Consider the following 25387-nt stretch of genomic DNA (forward strand, 5'->3'; position numbering starts at 1 on the left):
TAAGTGCATTGTTTTGAGATCAAATCTAGCCTGGAACTATTTTGGCCTCATTCTCACAGCGCTGTGTGCACCCTGGCAGCTCTGGGCTGTCTGCATTCATCACACAAGTAAGCTGCTACCTGGATAACGCAGCTATGCATAACCAGGGGTTAATACACATGAAATTAGGAGTCTTAGTCATTCACTCTTCTCCTCTAGATTTTTACCTCCTTTGCCTTTCTATTTATGGCTTTATTCCTTCTCATCAGATGTCTTCCAACAGAATTTGTCGCTCTGTCAGTGTGCCAGTACAAAGAGAAAGGAATTAAAATACCCTAGTCTCTTGACAAGCTGCTTTATGTAATGATTTATGCTTTCATTCTGTTGGTGGTGTTCATGGAGCAACAGTGGAATAGTTGATGGCTTCAAGACTTCCCTAGACTGAGAGTGAAAAAAATCTTGGAAAATGGAAGTTTTAATTTTCTGTTTTGTGATTTGTACAAATGAACAAAATAAATAAAACTGGCTAGGAAAAAGAAAAGCTATCCTTTGTTGCCATGTAGGTGTATGAAGTATTGATTAGAGAAATTACTGAAAGGCTAGGAACATGCAGAGTAGCCAAATAAGGCGAACTCACTAAAATCTTCTCAGCACTGGTAGAACTTATGCATATGGTACTAGCTGTGGTGTTTTATAATCTGATAATTGTATTAGCCTTGCTCCTATCTCTGCATAGGCTTTGCATATTTTAGAGCAGCCATATTTTAATAAAACATCAACATATTGTGACATGTTAAAACAAAACAGAAAAAGTCAAGTGACTGGGACATCTCTGAAAATAAGCCAGGCTAGTCTTGTAAGATAGGACTGAACAGTATGTTTGAAGTCTGACTGTACTGGGTCAGCATAGCATTAATAGGATAAAACTAAAGGGACTATTATTAGTGACTCAAGTTCAAATTTTTCACATCAGTCTCATCCAAGTACATTTTTCTGCAACATTTGAAGTCCGACATGACTAAATTTTACTAGATATGGTTTAACTGACTTAGTACGATCATTTTCTCTTGAAAGGTGTTTGACGTAGCTAACAGAGCTGTCTTGGAAAAATAAGTTAATCTCTGGATAAGAAATACTTTTGCTTAATACAGCATGCAATGAATATAAAGAGTGTGCTTTTAATTTAGCAAGTTCACAAATTATTAGTTACACTTACAAGGGAAATTAGGTTTGTTACTTTCATCAGTGTTACCGCGGTACACTAAACATATTCTGCTGTAGCCCTCAATTTCACTTTGATTATGAAAGTATGTATTTTTCCTTAAGCCATTTGTCACACTTACTGAAATGCTAAGATTTAAAATTACATAATTGCAAGCCATTCTACCTCATTACTTATTTAAAGAGATGTTTCTATATATCCCTAATTTTATACTTTCTCCTAGCAAAAGGGACATACAAGTAGCAATTTTTTCTGCTGTAAACAGGTCTTTGAGGTTTAAGATTATTTTCTTAGTGTGCATCCCAAAAGTTCCAGTACCGGGCTTGTGTGCCTCCGGATTACTTGATGGCAGATGTCAAAATCCCAGGTCTCTGTAACTGTACTTCTTGCAACAAAACCAGCACAAAGAATATGCAGAAATTAAACCAGGAGTAAGAAGTCCCTTACAAAAGAGATCTCAGAAGAGAATCTCCCCGCTAGATCTGGATTTCAAGCACTAGTTTTCTGTAGACTGTGTTCTTTTGTAATCCTAGGGTAAGCCCCTAGCTATAATCTAATTAACTGTCAGATAGATGGATGCTTACAGTGCAAGTTATTCACTTACTCAAAGACTACTTTCTCAGAAGAACGGAGGCACCTGTCTTTGTAACAGGCAAAAGTTTGGCACGGCAAAAGTTTTCTTGTTATAATCCTTTGCCTCTCATCAGTTCTACAGGCTTAACAGATGACAGGAACATAGCCTCAAGTACCTTTTTTCATCCAACAGTTAGTCTCTCATGTCTCTTATTACTCTTACTCAGAAATATGTGGACTTTTTTAGGTGTATGTAACTGAGGGGAGATGTAGAAAAATCCAATTTACATTGGAAGTTGAGACTTTTTGGGAAGGAAAGCCAATGAAAGGATATGTATTATTAAAAGTTATATATACACACACCAGATTTTGGGTTTGTTAGCATAAATTTCCATTTTATATTAAGACTAGACTCTTTTCTAGCATTTCTTCAGAGGAAAAGAAATATTTTGTCAGGTTTATAGTGCGTTAAAATAAACACAAGGAAAGAAACAGGTTCACAATATAAAATCTTCAGTAGTAACTCCAGTTTTGTTGGTATATTTTTCTTTACCAAATCCTCTATAGCATATACAAAAACAGCAGAATAAGTAAGAGCCTTTAAGTATCAGTTCAGGAAGAAAACAGTCTTGTCTGGAGTACATTTCATCTGCTTTAACATCATCATTTAAACAGTCTGCATTAAGAACCAAAAAGCCAGAGTAATACAGAATCAAATACCTGGGACATTGAAACAATCTTTTTTTCTTAGGTAATATTCAGTAATAAACACTTATAAAAACACATTTTTCTTGTAATTAACATAGCTTTCAATATATGGATTGGTGCCATAAGTAGTCTAAACCAGAGGTTCTTCATTGAGCAATTTTCACTGGGCTTTTTATGCCACTGAAAAAAATCTGTAGAGGGGCATAAAATTCATGACCAGCAAATATCCCCGTGGATAAACCTCCTTAAAGCAGCCATTTTTCTTACACCATTATTACACCATCATCAATAGCTTGTTCAAGAATACAGTTTGCTACCAGAATAAGCGTATCAGGAAACCGGTGCCATCACGTTTGTGTATCAGTTCCCGATTGTCTGCAAAGATGACCAAGGTAGCTGGAATGGTTTCAAGTAGGTAGTTGATGGCAATGTTAGTCAACTGATTGGTGTACCCATTCCTCCATTTAGTGTGCTTTACTTCTTGTAACTTGCAGAAACAAGTAATTATTTTCCTGTTGCAAAATAATTCGTACTGCTGCACAGATTTTTTTTTTTTTTTTACATTTAATTATTGTTACATATACCAAGGCTTTCAGTTCAAGGACATACAAGGTCTTAATTTATAGAATTATAATTTATGTTTTTATAAGTTACATCATGGCTACACACTTAAGCCATATCTACACTACAAACTTTGGCCAACCATCAGGGAGAATAGGTGTGATCCTCAGTACCACACTGCACATACAGACTGCTGTAAATGCCATTATACTGGGGGAAAACCCCAAATCCCTCCTTTCTGCAGAAACACACTCACAGTTTTGCTGGTATGAGTTACATCCACGCCAGGGCCCAGGAATACTCTGCCAGTATCATATGCTAGCACAGTTACACTGGCAGTGCTCCTGGGCTTCCTGTAGCTTCAATCCAACTTCTATTTCCTTTTTTTTTTTTTTCTTCCTTTCAACTGTTGTGGTTGCACAGCCCCTTTACTTTTTTAATCTTCAAAGCAGCATAGCACATGTTTTCACAAAAGGAAATATTCAAAATGGTCATTTAAAAAACTTTATTACATCAGTGAATCTGCAAATAGTATTTATTTCAAACAAAGCCACATTATCTTTTTTTCTTCTTTCATCTAGATTTAGCTGTACTCAATAGTAGTAAAAATGGGACTATAAAATGTAGAATGGAGAGGAAATGGAAAAGTTGAGATGTAATCTGAGGACTACTCAAATATAGTGTACTTTCAGCTCTTCTACCCAAAATGCAGCCAATTTGTATAGATTTATGCCTTACATTTTCATATCAGTATGTTTGTTATAGAATGCAAATATTTTATACCCAAATAAAAATCTCCTACAGGTTAGCAATATCTTTAATCATATAATGTAGATTCTGTTAATGAACTTGAAATAATTTAGCCTCCTGTTACAGACAAGGTGACATTAACTGGATTTATGGAAATGGTCATCAATTGCACTAGATGGGATGAGCAATGGAAATGCTCAGACTTTCTATCTACTGGTATTTCAACCCACCAGAGGATTTTTCAGCTTAATAATAAATACTCAGTCCAGTCTCAAAATAATGAAGTTTTTGAATCCCTCATTAAGTTTGCCTAAAAGTGGAAAAATTCTACTGGAGCATCATATAGTCTTGAGATGTATTTCAATGCTTTTAAAAAAAAAAAGTTTTAACAGTTCTAACAATTTAGGAATCTAACTAAGTATTCTCCAGTAATGGTCTTTGCAAATTTCAAATCCATGAGCTTACTTCAAGAAGGCAGTCACATATGTGGAAATCTTAAGTCAATCCAGAATATGAACAAGACAAGTTTCCTTGGCTTTTAATTTCTTCATTAGTTTAAGATCCAAGGAACTGTAGGTTTTGTTCACTTGATAGGAAAAAAAAAAAGTTACTTTAAAACTCTGATTTACCAAAAAAATAAAAGCCCGGAGATTTGCAGACATAATAAAATTTATTTAAATTCCATGCATTACGGTAGCTACAAGTGTAGTCATATGAAACTGAAGGACAATAACTTCTTCTGTCCATACAATGTAGCTGTAAGTGAAATGAATGGGAGTTCCACAGTTACAAAGAAACAAACAAAACCAAAAAAACCCAAAAAAGGTAAATCTGTTTCAGTTTTGAGTTATCTGTGAATTCAGATACAGTCACTAGACTGTAAACTTTTGGGGGAGGAGATGGGCTCGCCACAATTGTACAATTGAAAATGTTTAGTTTAAGACATTCTGAAGAAGCTCTGAAGATACCTTTTAATACTTCCTACTAATACTCTGGGAAATGAAAAAAAATCCGTTAGCCTTCATCCTAATTGTTAGAATCAGGATCGCAATTGTAGACAGTCCACTTTCAAAGTGCAGCTAAACAGGGTTTTATTATGCAGCTCCTTCAAGTTGTACTGAGTAAGCTTTATTTTGAACCAGTTTTGCTTTAATTTCTCAAGAAAAACTTCACTGGTCCTCATAAGCTTACATTGCTTTTTGATATGCAAAAATTTACAGACTGTACTTGATTCTGACCCTCCCATATTTCAGTATGTGCAAACTCTTAGGGATTTAAATAGTCTTTCTCCCTCTCAGTTCAGACTGATCTTTAAAACAGCAAGGATTATCCAGCCCTCTAAATTAAAGACAGGGTGAACTGAGTAACTTATATAACTGGCACTTTTTAATTGGCCCAGTTCTCCCACAAAATGCAGCTCTTATAAATACTAATAGGCACTATTGCCACAAATTCTCTTATTTTTGCAAGTTTCACTGATTCACTGGTTGTTAGCATTTTCTGCAGTTAAGAATTTAATAATGCTGAATTTTTATAAAGACACAATATGTAGTTCTAGCCTTTAAAATTGACTTACTGTGTCTAGTAATGATGTTAAGTCAACCTAAATTTGCTGAAGATATTAACAAATGTAAAGCTAATGAAGGCGCCACATTTGCATGAATGTTTTTTAATTTTAAGAATGCATTCAACAAAGGGAAGGGGCAAACCTATTATTTTAATACAAACTTGGTTGAGTGCCCAATTGCCTCATTTAAAACTGTGTGTGTGGGGACGCTGAGGAGTTTAGAAAAGTCCAAGTAACCAAATATCTAGGTTACTGGAAAGTTAAAAAGCTAATGCAACTGCGTTACATCCGGATAAAAAACATTATTCAAAAGCAATTCAAATACCGAAAAAGATTTCAAATTGAATAGTTTATTAACGTGGTAGTCATCTTTGTAACATGTGCACACACACTCGCACACTCTGAATGATCTGCCTGGAAAAAAAGAGGTCTTAATATATATGCTGGGGGAAATTAAACATTAAAAATCCTTTAGATTTTCATAATTATAGGCAATTATGTCCACATCACTTACAAAGCTATTGCCGAATCTTTCCAAGGAAGCAGAATTTGGGAGAAAAAAAAATTCTTTTTGGGAAAATTCAACAGTGGCATAGCAGAGCTCTCAATATGAGAAAGCTGACATAATGTGGACCTTTGCTGTGAAATTTGTCTTTGCAAAATATGGGGAGAAGTTTATCAATGGGCAGAAAATAAGAAGGCGGTGTGAAGTAGGCTTTTGCAGAGTCGATTTTCCTCACAGTATTGTGCGGGGTCATTGAGAAAAATGCTTAGTCCTTCTCTGGAACCAGTTTCAGAACTTTTCCAATTGCAATGGTCTTACCTAAACCAAGGAGACAAACAGTAGTTACATATATTGTGGAAAGAATGTATAAGTCTCTAAAACCATGAAAACTTTCCCCAAAAATACAGGCTCTCCAGAGTATTGGAAATAATACAGAAAATAAATTATTGTATTGTAGAATGAAAGCACCAGTGTATCTTAAAAGCACAATAAAATCTTAAAAATAGCAAAACTGCTGTTCTCACAGTAAAGAATACAATGTGGCTTGTGGAAAGCCTGCTCTATATTCATCTAAGGAGAAGGCAAGGCAGAAGCATTCTACCAGACCTGTTTACCGCTTTTAAAGATAATTTATGTTAAATACATCCCACAAATCTACAAGTTTGACCAGAGTGAGCATGAGTTAATAAAGCCCAACATACAACCCCCCTTATCTTTTCTAACTTTAAGTAGAGAAACTATGGTATTCATATTGTAAGCGGACATTCCAGGATGCATTAAGAAAACGGTGCTGGTAATTTTTCAAATTCAACCTTTTGTTTCACAATTCTGTACATTATTCCTCTAAAATAAAACACACTTTTTGTTACTAGCAAGAACTCTGCACAATGACAACAATTTGCTTAGATTTACTTTTCCACCGTTACCCAGATAGCGATTTCCATTAGATACCAGCATTTTAATACCTCATTGCCATGCATGATCTCCTGTTTCAAGTAACTGTATTTTTGGAGGACTTGTAAGATCAGCGGTCTTACCCTCATCTCTTAAGGTAAAGCGACCCATCTGAGGGAAATCTTTGAATGTCTCAAGGCAGATAGTTCCTGCTGTCCTTAAACGGGCAATGCATACTTGATCTTGTTTCACAAAACGGGGCCGTGTCTTACTTTTTTCTCCTGTTTTTTTGTCTACCAAGCAGATTAAGGCCTGTATAAGAAAAAGAAATGAATAGCTGTGAGTGCTAAAATAAAGGTTATTTTTTCTTTACGAACAAAACTGAAGTGGTCTAAGAAAGAAAATACTTAGAAATAAATAAATAAAAACCTTTTAAGATTTACTGCATAAGAGAGTCAATCTTGACCTACCACGCTTTTCAGAACGCTTATGCTAACTGTTACAGCCATTTTTCGTTGTGTTACGGTACTGAACAAAGATTCCATTCAAGGCTGGAGCTTTGTTGCATTAGTTGCTCTACAGATGTATGTCATTACAGAACTCCTCACCCCAACAAGTGGATTGTCTATATTCACATCACAACTTAAAAGGAAACTTACTGTTATCTCAACTTCTTCAATACAGGTGTGGATGTGCAGCACAGCATTATAACCTGGGCAGATAATGGATTTGTGCTCAATTATCACTATCTGTAAAACAATTGAAAATAAGTGCATTTTTCCTCATTTCAATTATAAAAGAACAGAGAATAACCAAATACAGAACTATATTAAAATGTATAGTTGAACAATACACACAAAACAAATTTTTGTGAAAGAAACAAAATTTATAAACTATTAAGTTGTTTATAATATGAAAGCATAAAATTGAAGAATTGGCCTGACACGATATTGCTTTCACAATTATAGGTATCTAAAACTTCATTGAGAAGTTACATTCAAAACAAACCATATTTTAAAAGTTCAAATTAATGATGTCAGAGTGTTAGGTATATATTTTATTGTCAATTTAGACATATGATCGTGAGAAATTTGAACGGAAACTTCAAACTACTGAACTTTAGATTTGGTGAAACACAAGCAAAATATTTTAATGCTTTTTACCCATCTATATAGGAATGAAATGCTAGTTATTCTACCTGGGCATCAAAAGTGCGTCCAGAATGACACAGGTTGTTGGGATCACAGAGAATAAATCCTGGGAGGATCTCTTCCTCTTCAATTCCCTTCAGTCTGATCTTTAGATTTTCACCTGGGGCTACTGAATCAGTTTCTACATCATCAGAAAGGATTCCAAGAACTTCCACATTGTGCTTAAAGAAATAAAAAATGCATTTTTCTACTGTGAATATTTTAGTCTGGTACAAAATCATTTTAATACAACAGGATTTCAATAAATAATTCCATTACAGTTTAAATTCATTACATTTGGTTTGGCAAGCTTCAGAAGATTTAAAACAGTTGAATGAGTTACTAATATTTAAAATAGCATATTTAATCAAATATATAATTCTCTAGTATATATTCAATGGAAAGCAAATTTCAAAAATATCCACTATTTCTCAAAGTGAAATGAGTTTAAAACTTACAAAGAGATGAGAGATACAATGGAGGCACATTATCCAAGAAGAATGCAAAAGCCACATTGTTGTATAGAGTCATTACATTCAAAATATAACAGTCTGAATATTAACACAATCCAGGAAATCCTAGAATCCCAAAATTCTACAAGATTTCCTGGAGAAGATGATAAAAATACCAAGTATATATTAACGAATGCTCTCCAAGCAAACACCAAAATGTATCTCCTAATGTTCCTATATGTTGTAACCTCTCTTCTGATTTTTGTATCTTTACACAGTACTAGATACTAACAGAAAATAAATATCGGAAAGGCAGAGAAGTTAAAAAAGGAGTAGTTTCAGAAGGTCTATTGTTCTGACTTCCTGAAGTTTTAGTTCAATTCTCATTAGCTGCCAAAGTGATAAAAAAAAAAGTCATCAGAAGCACTGGCTATTTACTGAATACAAATTCTGTAATGGTTTAGTTAAAGCCATTTACAGTTTATTAATTTCTCCTAATCAACCCCAAAATAAGATGGGTGTCAGATGCATGTCAAGCAGTTTTATAAAAAGCCACTGTCAGTTAAATTACCTTAAAAAATGAAAAACATGATCCAAACTGCCTAAGTTTAAACTGTCAGCAGCTCTTGAGAAAGGTGACATGGAAGTCAATCTAATTAACATATTTTGATTAGGAAATACCAACTTTCAATAAGCTGTAGATTTACTGTACATTTGAGTATTGAGATATTTTCTAGGAAACTACACCTCAGCCTACAGAACTGGAAGAAGTGTCAGCTTAAATCAAGATGACATGAACAGATAAGAACAATATTTCCAAACCCTTTTTGTAAGAAACCAATGGAAACAAACACCACCATTAGTTGAGTACACTATTCCCATCCACTGCCTCTCCCCAACTATGTTTTCATATCCTTCATTTTTATATTTTCACATTCTTCGGGGCAGCACAATGATTCCAAATAGTGATCTTGCATTACGGAACAGCTACCTACCTGCACAAACAACCTATTCTTAACTAAAGCAAACTGTAGGTCTTTCATTGGAACACACTGTGTACTGTTTGCGTCCTTTATGTTTTTACTATTTCCCTTTGGGGAAGGGAAAAAGAGGGAAAAAAAAAGGGAAAAAAGAAGGAAAGTTTTGAGCAATATTAACCCACAGCAGGAAAAAGGTTTTGTGGGCCAACTGTACAAGTGCAAAGTAAAACACAGTTCAAATAAACTATGATGATTTGTAGCCCAGCAATTGAGTTTACTAAGGAGAGACAACCTGAGTTCTGAATGCTAAGGAAGTAAACTATACACACACACACCTGGAAACATGACCCATGTAAAACATGAAAGCTTAGTTGTGTTCTACTAAGCAATAGAAAATTTTCTGATTTAAAAGTAATTAATATATTTAAGAATCAAGCTCTTTTTTAGGGTAGTAACATTTTTTTAATATCTAAACCTTACCATACCTTGTTTGGCATCATCACAAGCTGTTGTCCTTTGCAAATAGAGCCCGACTCCAGCTTCCCAAGGACCACAGTGCCCATATCCTTCACAAAAAAAAATTACTACATAAAAACTGAAAACATTTTTCTAAAGAATCTGCTCTATTTATGATTTAACTCTAAGTATGATTACTTAACCCTATGAAGTTATTTAGCACTGCTATACTTAATGTTTTAGAAACTGTTCTCATGAAAGATTACAAATTTTAAGACTCTCATATAATGCCAAAATTAAATAATTCCCTCCCCGCTTCTATTCTACAGTTGGAAATGTAGACATATCAAAGAAAAAAAAAAAGATACCCTCTAATAATACAGTAAATAGTCCATTTACTGCTTTCTGAAAACAGTCCATTTATACTTTCAATCCTATTATTTTAATTTGTACCTTATATTTATCCACAATTGGCAGCCTGATTGGTCCATCAACTGAACGGTTGAAGTTTGGCAAATTATCCAGGTATGGAATAAATGGTAATCCACTAAAAGAGCAGAAGGCATTTGTTTCAATTTCGTGAGCACCCTTCTATTCAAAAATTACTCAGAATGGATAAATGCAGTCCACAAAAAGAAATTATTTTCATTCTGTCATCATTAAGAACAGTGACCTCTAAGACAGTTAAATCTATCATAACATCCCGTCATTAGTGTCCACATTACCCTAGCTAACATGTTAATACCCAGGAAGCACATGTAGTTTTAAAGTTACATTACAGGCATATTTTACACAAATTAATTATTCCTTTGAGAATCTTGCTAGATGTGCAATATGTTTGGGAAATACAAAACCATAAGCTAGGTCCAAACATGATTTTCATTAATACGTTTTAACTGCCATGAACAAGATTGGAAGACATGACATTCAGTAAGAGACATGGCTTGTCACTAATTACAATACAGCTTCAAGCAAATCACATCAAACAATTACTCATTCTAGCAATATGTCAACTGCAGCATCCCTGGAAAATTCAAAGGCTAGTATGGCACTCAAACTCACAAAGCCAAAGAATACTGCTAATACTATCACAGTGTCTGCTAATTTCAATCTTCTGCAGTTAGCAAATGCTTTTATTTGGCTCACTGCATGGCTGTGGTCTTGCTGCCCTGACTGTATTTCCTAAGCACTTCAGAACACAGCTGCAATATACCATGCTATACTACTTCTTAGCTTCACTGTAGTATTTACTTTTATTGAAATATAGCAAATATCTGAGTTGTTCAATTTAAGATACATACATATACCAAGGACAGAATTCTGACTGTTCTTTAAGGTTTGCTCCAGTCAGTCCTGAGCAGGGCATGAAGTGAATATCCTTTTTGGGATTGAAGCCAACTTTCTTCAAAAATGGCACCAGTTTCTCTTTACATTCCTCATATCTATTAAAATGACAAGCAGATCAAGATAAATTTCAATTATTCCAGCGTGACATAATACTGTCCTTTAAAAAAACAACAAAACACACAGACATTTAATTTTAATCAGTTAAGTTAATTCTATGAACAGTAAGGAAACATAGTAAAGCTTAGTGGCCTATTTGCATCTTCTCCCCAATCTTCCAGCACAACTTGGTATTGTCTATTTCCCCTCATTCCTCTGCTCCATAAAGCATCATCAGTTTTCTCCATATACCTCAATTACTGGGCTGGGTAAGCAGCAGCCTATGCTATATCTGCTTTTAAGCAAGAGATCCAGGCCAAGATAGCAGGACAGACCAAGCAGACAGCTACTGAGGTCATGCTGCAAGGCTTTCACTTTAGTGGTGGCTTGGTCTCCTCCAATCTCCTACATAATTTCCTAAGACTTAATGCTATTTGTTTCTATTACACTTCTTCCCCTCAGTCAGTTTCAGCTGAATTCAGTAATGTCAGAAGGCTGGGGCAGGACCAAGACAGCACAACCAGGCATGCCTTATTCTCTTAGTAAACTGATGTTGTAAGGTTGCATAGTCCCTCATAGCTTTCCACAAAAACTTTCACGATTCTTGACAGCACAGCAAGTTCTCTGACAACTCTTCTTATTACACTGTAGAAGAAAACTGTATCCCGTCATTACACAAGTATCTCTAGGGAAGGACTAAGTTACGCTTTTTAGCATCCAGCTTAAAGGGGTGATAAGAAAGATGTGACAGAAGCCATAAAAAAGACTTAAGTTTTGACACTTAGGAAAATTAAAACCCTTTAGTAACATTTGAGCATTAAGGCAGAAAATAATAACTTAATCCTTTTTACTAGTTATTTAAATATTACCTATTGACTTTCTAGTTATTTTTACCTGGCCTATATAATCGCAAGATTCCCTCCCTCCCCCCTTCTCAGACTGTAATCACAAACCAGTTTAATATTATTTGCGTATTCAATTCAGCTTATGATAAAAGAACAGCTCCAAATCATAAAAGAACAGTGGTGAACACATAAGGTGAACAGGATAATGCTGTTCTCACCAAATCCACGCTAGGAGTTTAGCAGAAACGTGGCCAAGAAATCAAGAATCTGGTAAACTAAACTACTGAAAACAGAGTTGCTTCCTTTTAGGTTCAGTATAAAGTTTCCAAGTCAACAATTAAACTATGTTAGAATGCATGGACTTGTTAGATATGGCTGCACGGATCTGAACAGTTGAAAGTGAATGTTTTAAAGCAGTGTGGAACTTCAAGCTTAGTTGAGAGGCACTGTCCTACACACTATGCTTCTGTTTTTCCTGTAATTTTGATAACCTCTGTCTTTAGTCCACCAGTCTACCATTCTTTCAGCAAAAATGGGATGCAAAAAATTACTTAGGAATTATTTTATTTCAGTATCTTTTAAAGAAGATTAATTTTTTGGATATTAAACTCACCTTTCATTACTCCAGTTTACAGTTGGATCATCCATTTTATTAATAAGAACTATTAAATGTTTTACACCTGCTGTTTTTGCTAACATGGCATGTTCTCTTGTTTGTCCACCTTTCTCAAATCCAGTTTCAAACTCTCCTTTTCTTGCAGAAATAACCTAATTAAAAATACACATTTTTAATAAAAAGTTCTACAATTCTCTCAACAGAACAATCGACAATGGGTAATACTGCCTTAATAAAAAATAACTTTGGGTAGTCAAAACTGGTAAAAGCTTTCAAAATTCACTGGTATATCCTCAATATTACTCATTAGTTTCTGCACTGACATATATAAAAATCACATAACATCTGTGGACAATTTTATGAAGCTGTTAACTTAATCCAAAAACCACTCAGCTTGGTAGACTTCAGATTTGAAAATTTTGCCAACTGTAACTAACCAAAAGAGTAAACAAGTGAACAAAAAATAAAAATCAAACGCTTAATTCCACAGTGTATCCAAAATAAAAGAATCTGATTTGTCCTTACCAGCACAGCAAGATCAGCTTGAGAAGCCCCACCAATCATATTTGGAACAAAGCTCTTATGTCCAGGAGCATCTAGAATAGTGAAGTGTTTCTTCTCAGTTTCAAAATAGGCACGACCCACTTCTACCGTTTTCCCTTTGTCTCGTTCTTCTTGGTTTGTGTCTAAGGCCCATGAAAGGTACCTAAAAAAAAAACCCCACCCAAATATTTTATTTTGGTATTAATTTTTACTAAGTTTACGTATGATGATTTGTTCATCATAAAATGTCTTTTTTTTTTCTGCTCAACTATTCTAACCACCTCAGCATTATTGAACTTAAGTATTTCCAAAACCAGTAGTGACTTTTTATTGAATGTTTTGTGTATATATAGTGAGCTGTAGTGCCCAGTGCTAGCTCTCTCTCACATACCTAGAAGGATGCAATTCTCAAAACAGTTCTCAGTTACTGATTTCTCCAGGTATGATCTAACCTCAAATACTTTAAGCTTTGCCTCAGTTTGAAAAAACACCTCTAGATCAAATACAAAACAATTCCTCTTTCTCAGCATAATTAACTAAAAAAGTAGCTTTGATTTGCACATATTCATATTATGAGAACTATTATTATTAGTTCTCATTTATTTGCACATATTAAACACAAGTTGGCTATGAAATAGACACCACCTTTATTCACCCTATCTTTGATACTTTGATCATATCAACTGTTGTCCCCTGCTAATTATATTTTATCCCATTGGCCATTGACAAACAAATTAGATTTAAGTTAGGCAGATGAATGGAAATTTAAAAAAAAAAAAGATTATTTAGCTCCTTCAGGTTTTGTGAAAACTGGTGAATAGAAAGGAGAGGAAAAAAAAATACTCTTACTAAGAAAAGTAGTAATAACTAAATTGAACTGACTAAACATACCAATATTTTTCACCATTAACAGCAGCTTACAAAGATCTTTATCCAGTCAATACAAGACAAGCTAATGTCTGAAGAGACACTGCTAACTCAGCTGACCAGTGATCAGGGAGGGAGCGTCAGGGACTATTAAACACAAAGCTGTCCTTTCCAGCTCAAGAGGTTCCTGAGTCAGAGAAAGCACTAAACATTGGGAATTATGGATATATAATCACAGTCTTCCCCAGGCAGTAGCTATTTGTCACTGATCAAGGTCTAGATAGCATGCTAGATGGCTTTTGGTTTGTACCAGTGCACACGCTCCTATGCATTGTAATCTTCACCATGGCCTGTGTTTCTGGAAGATTTCAGCCAAGCCAAAGGTCAGGTTTTACTCAGCTAACAAGATTCAGGCAGGAATTTATATGTGGTAGCTGGATGGGAAGTCCTTTTTGCACATAGGGTTTTTTAGGGAAAGATGCATTTCTGACTGAAGTGTCAACTCTGCACTACAGTACAGAATTTTCTGAATCACAAAGTAAAACTGCTCAAATGTCAAGACTCTCAACATATGAAGCAAGCTAACAAGATCTTTGATAATGACAGAGGGGTACATCATACTTTCTGTTGTGTATCATGACATATTTTAAAGAATAAAAATAGCATTCAAGGAGGCACTTCCTGCAACTCACTCTCTAAAAGAGGAGGGGGAAGAGGAAATCTGTTTTTCAAGCTGTCCAGGGTTTTTGAGGAAGGTCCTGAACTATTTATTACTGTGGTCAAATCCCAACAGGGGGATGATGCTTGCTTGATAAAAAGAACGTATGTCACCCTTTCTATGCCCCCCTTCTCACACATAATGCAATTAGTTCAGGTCAATGCCCACCCCTAGAGCATTGCTGCTCTACCCCTAAGGAAGTCTTCAGCTGCTTCTTTTCCAGAGCCCTTTGAACCCCTGTTTTCCTCCACCACAGCCAAAAATGGAAAGCTTCCAAAAGGAAAATCAATTTTCCAGGAGTTGTTTGAAGGAGAATGCAGGCTGCTATACGTGCTGTATATACACACACACAAACCCAAAAATCAACCAACCAAAAGACATCAACAAAACCCAAAACAAACAAGAGGCCCACAAAAAATCCACACGTGACAGCAGCAGCATCTTGCCTGGAGGAAACTTAAGAACTGCGGACCCTATCTTTGTTCATATAAAAATGAGATAAGGTGACAGTCAAAACTATTCACTCGCTCTCTCCTCACGTCTGCCAAACTGACAGCTTTAATCTCTGTCCCTTAGGTATCTCTCTGCTGTTTACAGGTGAGAGACACACAGATAGAATGACCTCAAGAGCTGCCTGAGAAAAGTGTCTGCCTTGTATTCCTTTTTACCAACTAGGTTTACCAAAGCATTGGAGCAGTAAAATCTGTTCCAATGTGAATCACACTGGTTTGTATAGTTTTAGTTAAAGAATTACTGGAGGAAAACAAGAGATCCCTCCCCTCACCCTCAAAATCCATTCCAGCAGGAAGCCAGTGCTACAGGTACAGAGACTAAAAAGCAGTTTCCCGTTTTCATGACAGCGCAAAGAGAAAAGCATGCTATTATCGTCAGTAAGTTCATACCATGTTTCTCTGTTTTTTTCTTTAGCTTCTCTTTCATATTTTTCAAGTGTTCTTTTGTCAACCATTCCTGTCAAATACCTAGGAAGTGGGGGGAAAAAAAAGAAGTGCAATTTTACATAAGCAGAAACATAGTTCCAAATAGTTAAATACTTACACAATCCCTACAGATTATTTCGAAAAACTGGAACAGTCTGATGCGAGCAGCAGTGGAATTTTTTCTCCACAAAAAGCCACACCATTATCTGATATGTAAAAGTACACCAGTACCACTTTAGCAGAAGTATGAGGAATGTCTTTTTTTAAGCCCAATTGTAAAATGTTCTGCAGAGGCAAGTTTTGAAAAGGAACTACATCTGTTAAATCCATTTCTGAGACTAATCCAATATTTCAAAATTAAGTAAAAATTGTGATAGGATAATTTTTTACAGCCCCCCCTTGCCCCTTTCTGAAATGTAAAGAAAAATATTTTTGGTTTCATTCTTTTTAGACAGAACAAGGAAACGGATATTTTGAGAGAGGCCTTTCAATTATCAGAAGAAGCGAGTACTGTACAATTTTATTATATTAAAACTTTCATATTTTTCCCTCAGATATTTCTACCTGATCTTCTAATAACAGTAATCTACTTAGCCGATAAGGAAAATTAATGATAACAGTAAATAAAGAGTTAACGACAAAGTTGGTACAAGCACCCAATTCCACCCCCCCTTTACAACAAAGGGATATTCTGCAAAAATGAAAGACCACAAAAAGCTTTAGGAATATAACACAGAGGTAGGAGTGTTAAGAATAGGCATCTCCTTGTACAAGGAGAATACTCAGACACACCAGATAATAAAATGCTAATTTGCTCTAGCATGAGCTACAAGGTTAAATGTAGCATGACAATTCCAACATTCCAGTTTGGTCAAAACAAAACAAGATGAAAATGCCAAGACAAAGACCTCCCACTTTTGCTGAGAATATTATTTTAAAATCATAGAAATACTTTGCATTAGCAGGATAGCATTTATTTCTTCACGTGCTACTTTTCATTTCTTGTCTTTTACAACTGTAAGATCTAGCTGCATTTATTTACTTTTGTCTCATAAAAATATTGCAGTCTCTAGATACTATTTCTAAAACAGACTTAAGAGTAACTATTCTAATTTCACATTTTGAAATGAAATTATGCCTGACAATGTTAGCACCAGGGAATAAGGATATTAAATTTTTTTTTAATCTTCACAAAAAGGACTAAGTTTAACAAAGGGTATAAAGCAGTTTCAAATAGCATTTTTAAATGATGAAGAAAAACAGAGTCATGTTCTAAGAAAGGGATTCAGTTTTTTAAATTTAATAATGTATGCTTTTGCATAGTTGTTTCCATTAAGTAAGTGAAACTCTTATAGCGGTAAGATTAGATCTGCTGGAATTAAGAAATTCCAAAGACAATAAGTAACTAAATTGACAGGGAAAGTAACATTTTATTATAAAAATATTAATCTATGCTGATTAAAGCCATAAAGAAAATATTACTCATTTTACTTAATGTATTTTTAATTCACAAGAACAGCAAATCTAAAAATTTTATTTAAGATTTTCCTTACATTATTTGTCCTCCAATAGTTGACTTGCCAGCATCTAAAAAAAAAAAAAATTAAGTCATTCACAATTTAAAAGAAAATCCTAGAAAAAGAAGGAAACAATTATGAACAAGGTCATCTAATTTATTTCCAAAGATATATTTTTTAATTGTAATCTAAGTTTTTTGAAGCATCTCTCAGCTTGCCTTGTTTCCACAATAATTCATTGTCAATTCAATTACACTGAATTTTGAAAATTCTGTTTTCATACATATAAACGTGACATTATCCATAACAAAAAACCCCCCTCAACAAGCAGTGATCCAGTAAAAGCGTGGGTTAAGAGTGTGGGATGCTCTTGCAAAAGCCCTTTCCCTGCTTCCTTTCTCCCTTGTCCCTGACTTCTGTAGGCTGCTCTTCAATACTGGGATGTACCTCTGTCCACTGCCTCTTTACTTTGTGTGAGTCCATTCTGAATTTACCCGAGGACTAAGTCACAGTACTTTTAAGGTGATAAGAGACTATACAAATGTAAACACAGAATTTACTGTAAAACTCGTGATTCAGTAATTCTTCTGTACTTTTGACACCACTTAAGGTTTTTTCTGAGGCTTGTTGAAACTATTCAATTGGGACATTTTGCTATAAATGCTTCTTTTAACCCTGAATTATGTTCATCTACTGTTTATAGCTCTACAATTTTTAATATTTTGAGTAGCAATTTTTGAATTTAATAACAATTAATGAGAACCCTCCAAAAATATTTAAAACAAGCAGAAAAGGATCACTGCTTTCTGATTTTGTTCTTTGGATCATAAACACAGATAAGTCACTTAAGCACTCAATACAGCAGGTACTTGAGAAGTCATGAACGCAGACACTGTTGTGTCCAAGAGAACACAGGCACTCTATCCTTGGCACCCTACCCTGAAAGACCTTCTTTAAGTTTTTTAATTTTTCCAGAGCAGCTTCGTTAGAATGAATGCTCTTATTAACCTCAAGACATGGTGAATACATACATCCCTACAAAGAGCAGGATTAATTTCTAATCCTCTGAGTTCTAGATAATATACAACACAAAAATCCAATTACTTCACATTCACTTAAAACTTACCTACGTGCCCAATGAATACTACATTTACATGCTCTTTTTTAGGGGCACCTGGTGGTGCTACAACAGATTTTGGTTTCGGTATTTCCTCCTCCTCTTCCATCATTTCCTGAGCGCTTTCTTCAGAAGGCCCTGCATCCCCTGCAGGACCACCTCCTAGCTCTGCTTCGCTTGTTTCTTCTTTGTGGTCCCACGAATCTTCTGGGGACATTTCTGTCTCTCCATTTTCCACTAAAAATCAACCAGTTAGATATATTTAAATAAATAATGAAATTAAAACCAATGAATACGGAGAAAAGCCCCTGCCCTAAAGATGCAATCAAGAGACTTCAACTATCCAGTCTGTTAATGTCTTCCTATATAAAAACGGGCAACTGCTGCTTGTTTCTGAAATGATTATTACCAGGAGCTTTCAAACGAGCTTGCATGCTGACATCAGAAAACTATGATTCACAGGGATTAAGAGACTTCTGTTTTAACAAGGCAACAATTTTACAAGGAAAACCCAAATCTGAAGATCCACTTAGACCATCGTGCTGGCCTGAATCCACAGCCAGAGACACGCTACCATATGTTTAGAAAAAAAAAAGGAGAGGGATAATGGTTTAAGTTCTCTCAAAAGCCATACAAACACAAGGAGAACGATACAATTTCCATGTTCCAATTGCTCATATTACTGATCACTTTAACATTTTGTTAATTGCCATTTCACACATATTAATGGGATTTTGTAATATTAAATTATTTTTTAATAAAGCACTGATGCCCTTTCAGTGTCCAAATAATCCAATTGCACCTGTCAATGTATACTAGTGTTCGGTTACCTCTTTCCTCATCTAAGTATAAAGACACAACGAAAATTAGTAAGGACCAAAAATGCAAAGGCTCAATAAGGTATGCTTCAATTTTGTTTGCAATGATTCAGCAAAAGCACTACAGTAGTATTTTATAGCACTATCATAGGGAAACGGAACAATTCTCATCTTACCAACAGATTCTGAAATTTCCATGTTAACAGCAGCATTTGAACCTAGGTAGGGGGGGAAAGGAATCATTAAGGACACATATTTGCCATGATAATATCAAGAACAAAGAAAAACAGAGTGACTAAATTTAAAAGCATAGTTCAGATGTTTGGGCACTTACCACTGGTATTTAATATACAGATTCAATTTCTTAAAAATCTGCTACATGCAAGCTTTATGACCTTCAATAAACCACTCGGTCTTTATGTGCCTTGCTCAACTGGCTACAAAATTGTAAATAACCACAGATAACCACACTGCCTTACAACAGTAGTATGAGGATAAAGAGAATGAAGATTGGAAAAGGTTCATAGATATTTTTTAAAAAGAGATTCTTTGCAATAATTTTTTTTAAATCATGTTTAATGGAGCTGTGTTGCGTACCATCAGAACACAAAAACAATTACCTTCACAAGAGGCTGTCTGCTCCTCTGGAGAAGTCTCTACAGGTGCTCCTGCAGAGAAAAAAGAAGTTTAACTTGTAAAATACACTGATGTAACCAATTTCCACACTTAGGCATAAAAGACCATCTCCAAACTTTATTGCAACAAGTGTATTTAAGAAAAAACACCCCCCCTCCCTGAAAACAGTACTAAATATAGCCTCCAAGCACAAATACTTCTAAAGAACACTGCCTAAGAGTTGTGAAAATAATACACCAGTTCTAAAAATAGTTCAATTTTTTCTCCTCACATGGAAAGATACACTTAAAGCAAGTTTTAAAGAAAGCAATTTTTCTATACATAGTATTTTACCTGCCCATCCTTTTTGGGCATGCTGGCTATTTTAAGTGTTATCTAACCAGTGTTTAAAAATATCAAACCAGCTTCATTGTATCCAAAGAAACAATGCGTGTGTGGTGTCACAACTGTACGGAAAGGTTCTGCCAGCTTCAGCTTATAGGCATACCTACAATGCTATTGCACCTCAATTTCACATAAGCATTGAGTAGAAAATTGAAAAAAAGCTATTAAGACTAAATTCTTAAGATCTTCTGTAGTTATTAGGGTCAAGAGATGATAAACTCATTCATATGCCTGCTTGCCAGTCCTCTTAAACACCAAAATATAGTCACATAACTCAGAGGGCAATCTCACCAGTCATGTGCATATAAAAGCCAGAAGTATAGTTTTTTGGATAGATCACTCAACCCTCTCATGCACTAAACTATGCCACTAAACTATATGCCGAGATATAACTAACTATTAAACCTACTAAGAGTGATACGTTCCAATTAACAATTATACCACTTGATGTTTTGGGGTATTATTCCACATGATCAAGAGCCTTCTATAATTATCCCTAAAACCTTAACCTATTTAGTTTTCTCTTGGTATAAATTCAACCTCATAATTCTTTGAAACAAGTTCATTATCTTATTTTTTTCAGCCACATACCAAATTCATAACCTCCAGCTCTCCTTCAATCCCATTATGAAAACACAGATCTTATAGCATTACTTGCTCTATATGCATGACGGGACCTAAAGATGAAACAAATCCCCTCAAAAGAACAAAAACATACAGAGAAGGACCTGGTTCTAAGCCTCTTTGCTTTCGCACTGTTTGCGTATTTGCTGCAGACTTCTACAAACCGGAGCAGTGCTGCAAAAGCTGGAAGAGGGCCAGAGGACAAAGCTTGCAGGCAGGGTGAATGTGGGTCACAGCACAACACCCAGTGACCAGCAGCAGTGGAGGGGGCACAGCAACACAGAAGAGGAAACTGTTCTCAGTGAGATTCCCTACACTCCTGTGTTATATCATATCTGATCTGCACTCCAGGGTCCCAAAACCATAGGAAGAGAACTTTAAGAGAATTATTTAATATAGTAAGTAAAAGCGTAAGAATAGAATACCTTGAGATTCCTTGTAAGAAATTATATATTACTCCCATTTGAGAGCTGGAAAAGACTCAAATCAGCCCATTTTTGAGTGTGATAAGCAGGTGGCACAGAACCTAGGTATGAACTTAAAGCCTCTGTTTTGTAACACATCAGAAGATTGTTGGCTATTTCACACACACTATGGTTGGGATGCATAAATATTTTCATTACAAGATCATTTTAACAAGCTTTTGATATCACTCCTGAAGTTTGTCCATAATGAAAAATGTATTAAATGACAGTATTTACGCACTTGCCTTGAAACAGAAGCTCTACAAGTGGTTGAAGAGTTATTTAATTCCTTAGAAACACACATTGTCAATCAACAGCATTCATAATAAACTCAGTTTTTACTTTCTGGTCTGTAATACAGCAGGCATACAGACAGGAAAAAGAAGTTTCTTCACAAATAACAGCGGGGAGGTAGGAAACTGTTAACTTAAAAAGGTCTATTTGTACGAGTCTAGCAGACAAGAGAATCAATAAGACAGTTTGTGTACAGATCCTAAACAGTACTAATACCACACAATCAAGGGGCAACAGATATTCAGTTATGACCACAGCCACTTATTAAATTATTGTCACTTTGGTACACAAGTGGCAAACATGCTTTGAGAGAGGACACTGAATTACGTGAAACATACACTTTTCCTTCAAAGCAGAAAAGGAATACAAACCACTCTCTAAAAAAGTTCATTGTAAAGAAACCAGGTGAAAAATAAATAATCTTACTTTCAAAAAGAACAGGCTTTAAGTGATAAAAATAAACACCCTCTCAGCAATTGTTTACTTCTGATAAACAATTTCAGGTTATGTCAGGTTATTTCAGGCACTGGTACATTGCAAACAAATATACAAGAGAAAAGTCTGACTTTAAAGGGTCAGATTTATAATTTGCTCTGTGTGGAAATGAACAGATTGCCCAAAGTATGCCTTGAAGACAACCACCTGAAAAGAAGGTTGCAGTCCTACTGCTTCTTAGACCACTGGGTTGCTGCATTTTGCTCTTTGTCATCTCTTCTCTCGTGTCAGCCCTAGTGCATGTGTAACTATTGAAGCTCCACAAAGGGAGCTGGTCTGACCAAAAACTGAACTAGCGAAGAACCTACCAGCTTTTGGGTGGATCATCACTCTGAAGCAACATTATCAGCTGGGTAGAAGAGCACTACTAGTGGTGTGGCAGAGAGGACGGAGAGGCAATCTCAGTAATTCAAGGAAAAACACTTCACCTTTACGTTTCAGTTCTGAAACACCTAGGGAATCTTTGGATCACATAAGAAGGAGATGACAATTCTGAATCTAGTTGAGATAGGCTTACTACCTATACTGGATTAGGACATGAGAAGAAGTCCAAACTCTGCACTGCCCCTGTGGCAAAATGTTTGGACAAATTCAGTGAACTGAAGTAACCTTGCTTATTTTGCCCATGAGATAGAGAGAGTCATTGTAATAAAATACCTTTAAAGATGAGGGAAACTGAGAAAGTTTCTAAGTAGCCCTTGTAACTTATCCTGATCTCTCCAAAACATTGAAGTAGATACGCAAAGTTTTTCATTTTGTGTTTTCTGTAAGTCAGGAAAGCAACTAACAACATTTATGGTTAACATAGTTTATTATTATTGTAAAAAGATCACTTACAGCAAATTAAACACAAATTAGAAAAATCTGTAACACATTTCAAGTTCAGCTTGAAAATTCTAGATCCTCAGCTGTAAAAATCATTCAGATAGGAATCTTGTCATATGAGAGGGATTCAAAATGTAGTTTGTTATGAAATCTGGTTTTAAAGTCAGAACATGTCTTAAACGATGCCGAATCCTTAAGTAATGCTTCAAATTCTTGGATTTACACACGATAAACAACAATTAGATTTTATATAGCATCCTCCACACTCCATCTCTCCTCAAACCGTAAGTCAAGAACTGTTGTTGCAACCTTATTCACTGTATTACATGAGGTGAGTGGTTTATCTTTAGTCCTCTTGAACATCAGAGCCCTAGGGCATTTTTTGGAATATCTTTGTTGTCAATGCTAAAGGCAAAAATGGATACACATGCTGCATTTATCTACTGGTAGATCATCAGACAAGGGCATTATGTAATTCAGAGTCTTGTCTGAATAAGTTAAAATTATTTTTCTTTTTTTTTTTTAAAATATAAAATTCACTGAAGGAATATGCATGCTCCCACTAAAGAGTCCAAAATCGCACAACTTTTAAAACATGGTGATTGGTCTCTTTAAAATACAGCTAATGTCCTAAAGAAATACTGCAAGAATCCACTCTGGCTCTTTCATTCACACAGCATTCTACTACAGCTGATGAGTTTGTTGCATATTGCATCAAGTATTGTACAACAAAAATGCATGCAAGTACAATAACCAAAGCTGCACAGGCAGAATGAATTAAAAGTTACCACTCAAGCTCTGAAAATACTGTTTTAAAACAGTATAAGCCAGGAACTTCACAGTGTTAACGGTTTAGAATGCTTGTACAGAAACAATAGAAAATGGCTGTATAATTAAATTTGTATTAGAATGAAACAAGATTTTCATATATAGAACAGGTATAGCTGGTAAACTGGGAATCAATATTACAAGAACTGCAGTTAAAATACAGTATTACAGTGCTAAGCAGTACTGACAACTTCCATCTTTACGTGAACTGCAGTATTTACCAGATGCACAGAATAAGCTGAGAGATGTCTCCACACAAGCAGATACTGTTCAGTGGTTAGCTGGTAACTCCTCAGAAGCAGTTACCTGAGCCACAATGAAAATGCCTTTGCAGAATTGATGAGAGGCCATAATTTGTTGCTATGCATGGCAGCACTCGCAGCTCCAGCCTGCTCTGCTGCTGGAGTGATAAGAACCTAGACAGTACTGGCACCTGACAATTGAGGTAGACTGGGGGTTAATGAAACTGTTTCCACAGCAGAGCATAAAGAGAGATTAAAAAAAAAAAAAGGAAAGAAAAGAAAAGAAAAGAAAAAAAAGGCAAATTCAGTTTGAAAGAAGTGACTTATCTACAAAACTTAGATGGTCTGTACAGCAAGTTTGTTGTTGCTCCTCCACTGCAGGCATTAAGTTCCTTCACAGGAATTCCTGGAAGGCTGACGAGTGAAGAGATGCACAACACCCACCTTAGGATTCCCACCACCTTTTCATGTGTCTGATTTGAATAACTGAGTTCAGTACATATTTACACAATAGTCATATACTCTCAACAGTTTTCATGAATTACACAAGAAATGTTTGCCCCCCCCCCTTTTTTTTTTGAAACAAAAGCATAAAGGGAATTACACCAGAGTAAAAAACAAAGGCCCGAGTCAAACACACAGAGCATGAGAATCAGAATAAAAAAACACCCAAGAGATTCTTAGTTAACAAAAAACCACAAAAAATTACTTTAAGCACAAATAAGCACTAGAGCTAAACAAAGTATTTAATATTCAATATCTTAAAATATACAGAAAGAAAAGGTTTTCAGGAGTTCACTGTAATTAAGGAAGTTGTTTTGAAAGTTAACCTAAACCCAAAATGATTTTCTTCTTGTCTCTGCCCTGCTTCATAGCCTATGCCCTAGCTTCACCAGCTGACACAGATGTATGCCCACTTTTTAAAAACACCAATATAAGAGCAGCTTTAATAATTTTAACATGACTTTGTAAAATTCACCAAAAAATTAGCACTTGCTTCGTTTTCATAGGATTTTACCACATTAGCTTGATAAAAGACCCACCTTTTTCCTTCCCCAGTGCGGACACACCTTAAGTTTATCTTATCTAAACCTGACATGCTTCTTCACAACTACATCTAAGAAAGCTTATGGGGATTTTCAGGGAATATAATGAAAAACCCTTTTCCTTAAGGCAAGTATTTGTGCTCAGTTGATAACTTGATTTTTGAGACAGTCAGTCAAGAAATCAAGCTTTGTATTAGAACAGTTAAGGATTCCAGTCTCTAACAAAGATCTCTCACAACCCAGTAGAAATAGAAATTAAAAAAACCAAACAAACAAACCCAAAACCAAAC

At 35.3% G+C, this 25387-nt stretch overlaps 1 protein-coding gene across 1 annotated transcript in view; it reads right to left on the reverse strand.

Annotated features, from left to right (window-relative positions):
* Nucleotides 1-2287: 2287 nt before the first annotated feature.
* The window catches only part of GSPT1 (G1 to S phase transition 1), a 29462-nt gene continuing 6362 nt past the window's right edge, over nucleotides 2288-25387 (reverse strand). Inside the window, exons 2-15 of the mRNA XM_075514735.1 lie at nucleotides 19880-19927; nucleotides 19436-19477; nucleotides 18451-18678; nucleotides 17361-17394; nucleotides 15772-15849; nucleotides 13267-13447; nucleotides 12739-12893; nucleotides 11139-11279; nucleotides 10291-10384; nucleotides 9867-9947; nucleotides 7958-8131; nucleotides 7419-7508; nucleotides 6903-7071; nucleotides 2288-6183 (exon numbers count right to left, since the gene is read on the reverse strand). Of these exons, the coding sequence (XP_075370850.1) occupies nucleotides 6131-6183; nucleotides 6903-7071; nucleotides 7419-7508; nucleotides 7958-8131; nucleotides 9867-9947; nucleotides 10291-10384; nucleotides 11139-11279; nucleotides 12739-12893; nucleotides 13267-13447; nucleotides 15772-15849; nucleotides 17361-17394; nucleotides 18451-18678; nucleotides 19436-19477; nucleotides 19880-19927 (1568 nt within the window). The 3' untranslated portion in view covers nucleotides 2288-6130. The remainder of the gene's footprint in view (nucleotides 6184-6902; nucleotides 7072-7418; nucleotides 7509-7957; nucleotides 8132-9866; nucleotides 9948-10290; nucleotides 10385-11138; nucleotides 11280-12738; nucleotides 12894-13266; nucleotides 13448-15771; nucleotides 15850-17360; nucleotides 17395-18450; nucleotides 18679-19435; nucleotides 19478-19879; nucleotides 19928-25387) is intronic.

This window comes from Mycteria americana, chromosome 12 (assembly GCF_035582795.1).
Source record: "Mycteria americana isolate JAX WOST 10 ecotype Jacksonville Zoo and Gardens chromosome 12, USCA_MyAme_1.0, whole genome shotgun sequence".
NCBI lineage: Eukaryota > Metazoa > Chordata > Aves > Ciconiiformes > Ciconiidae > Mycteria > Mycteria americana.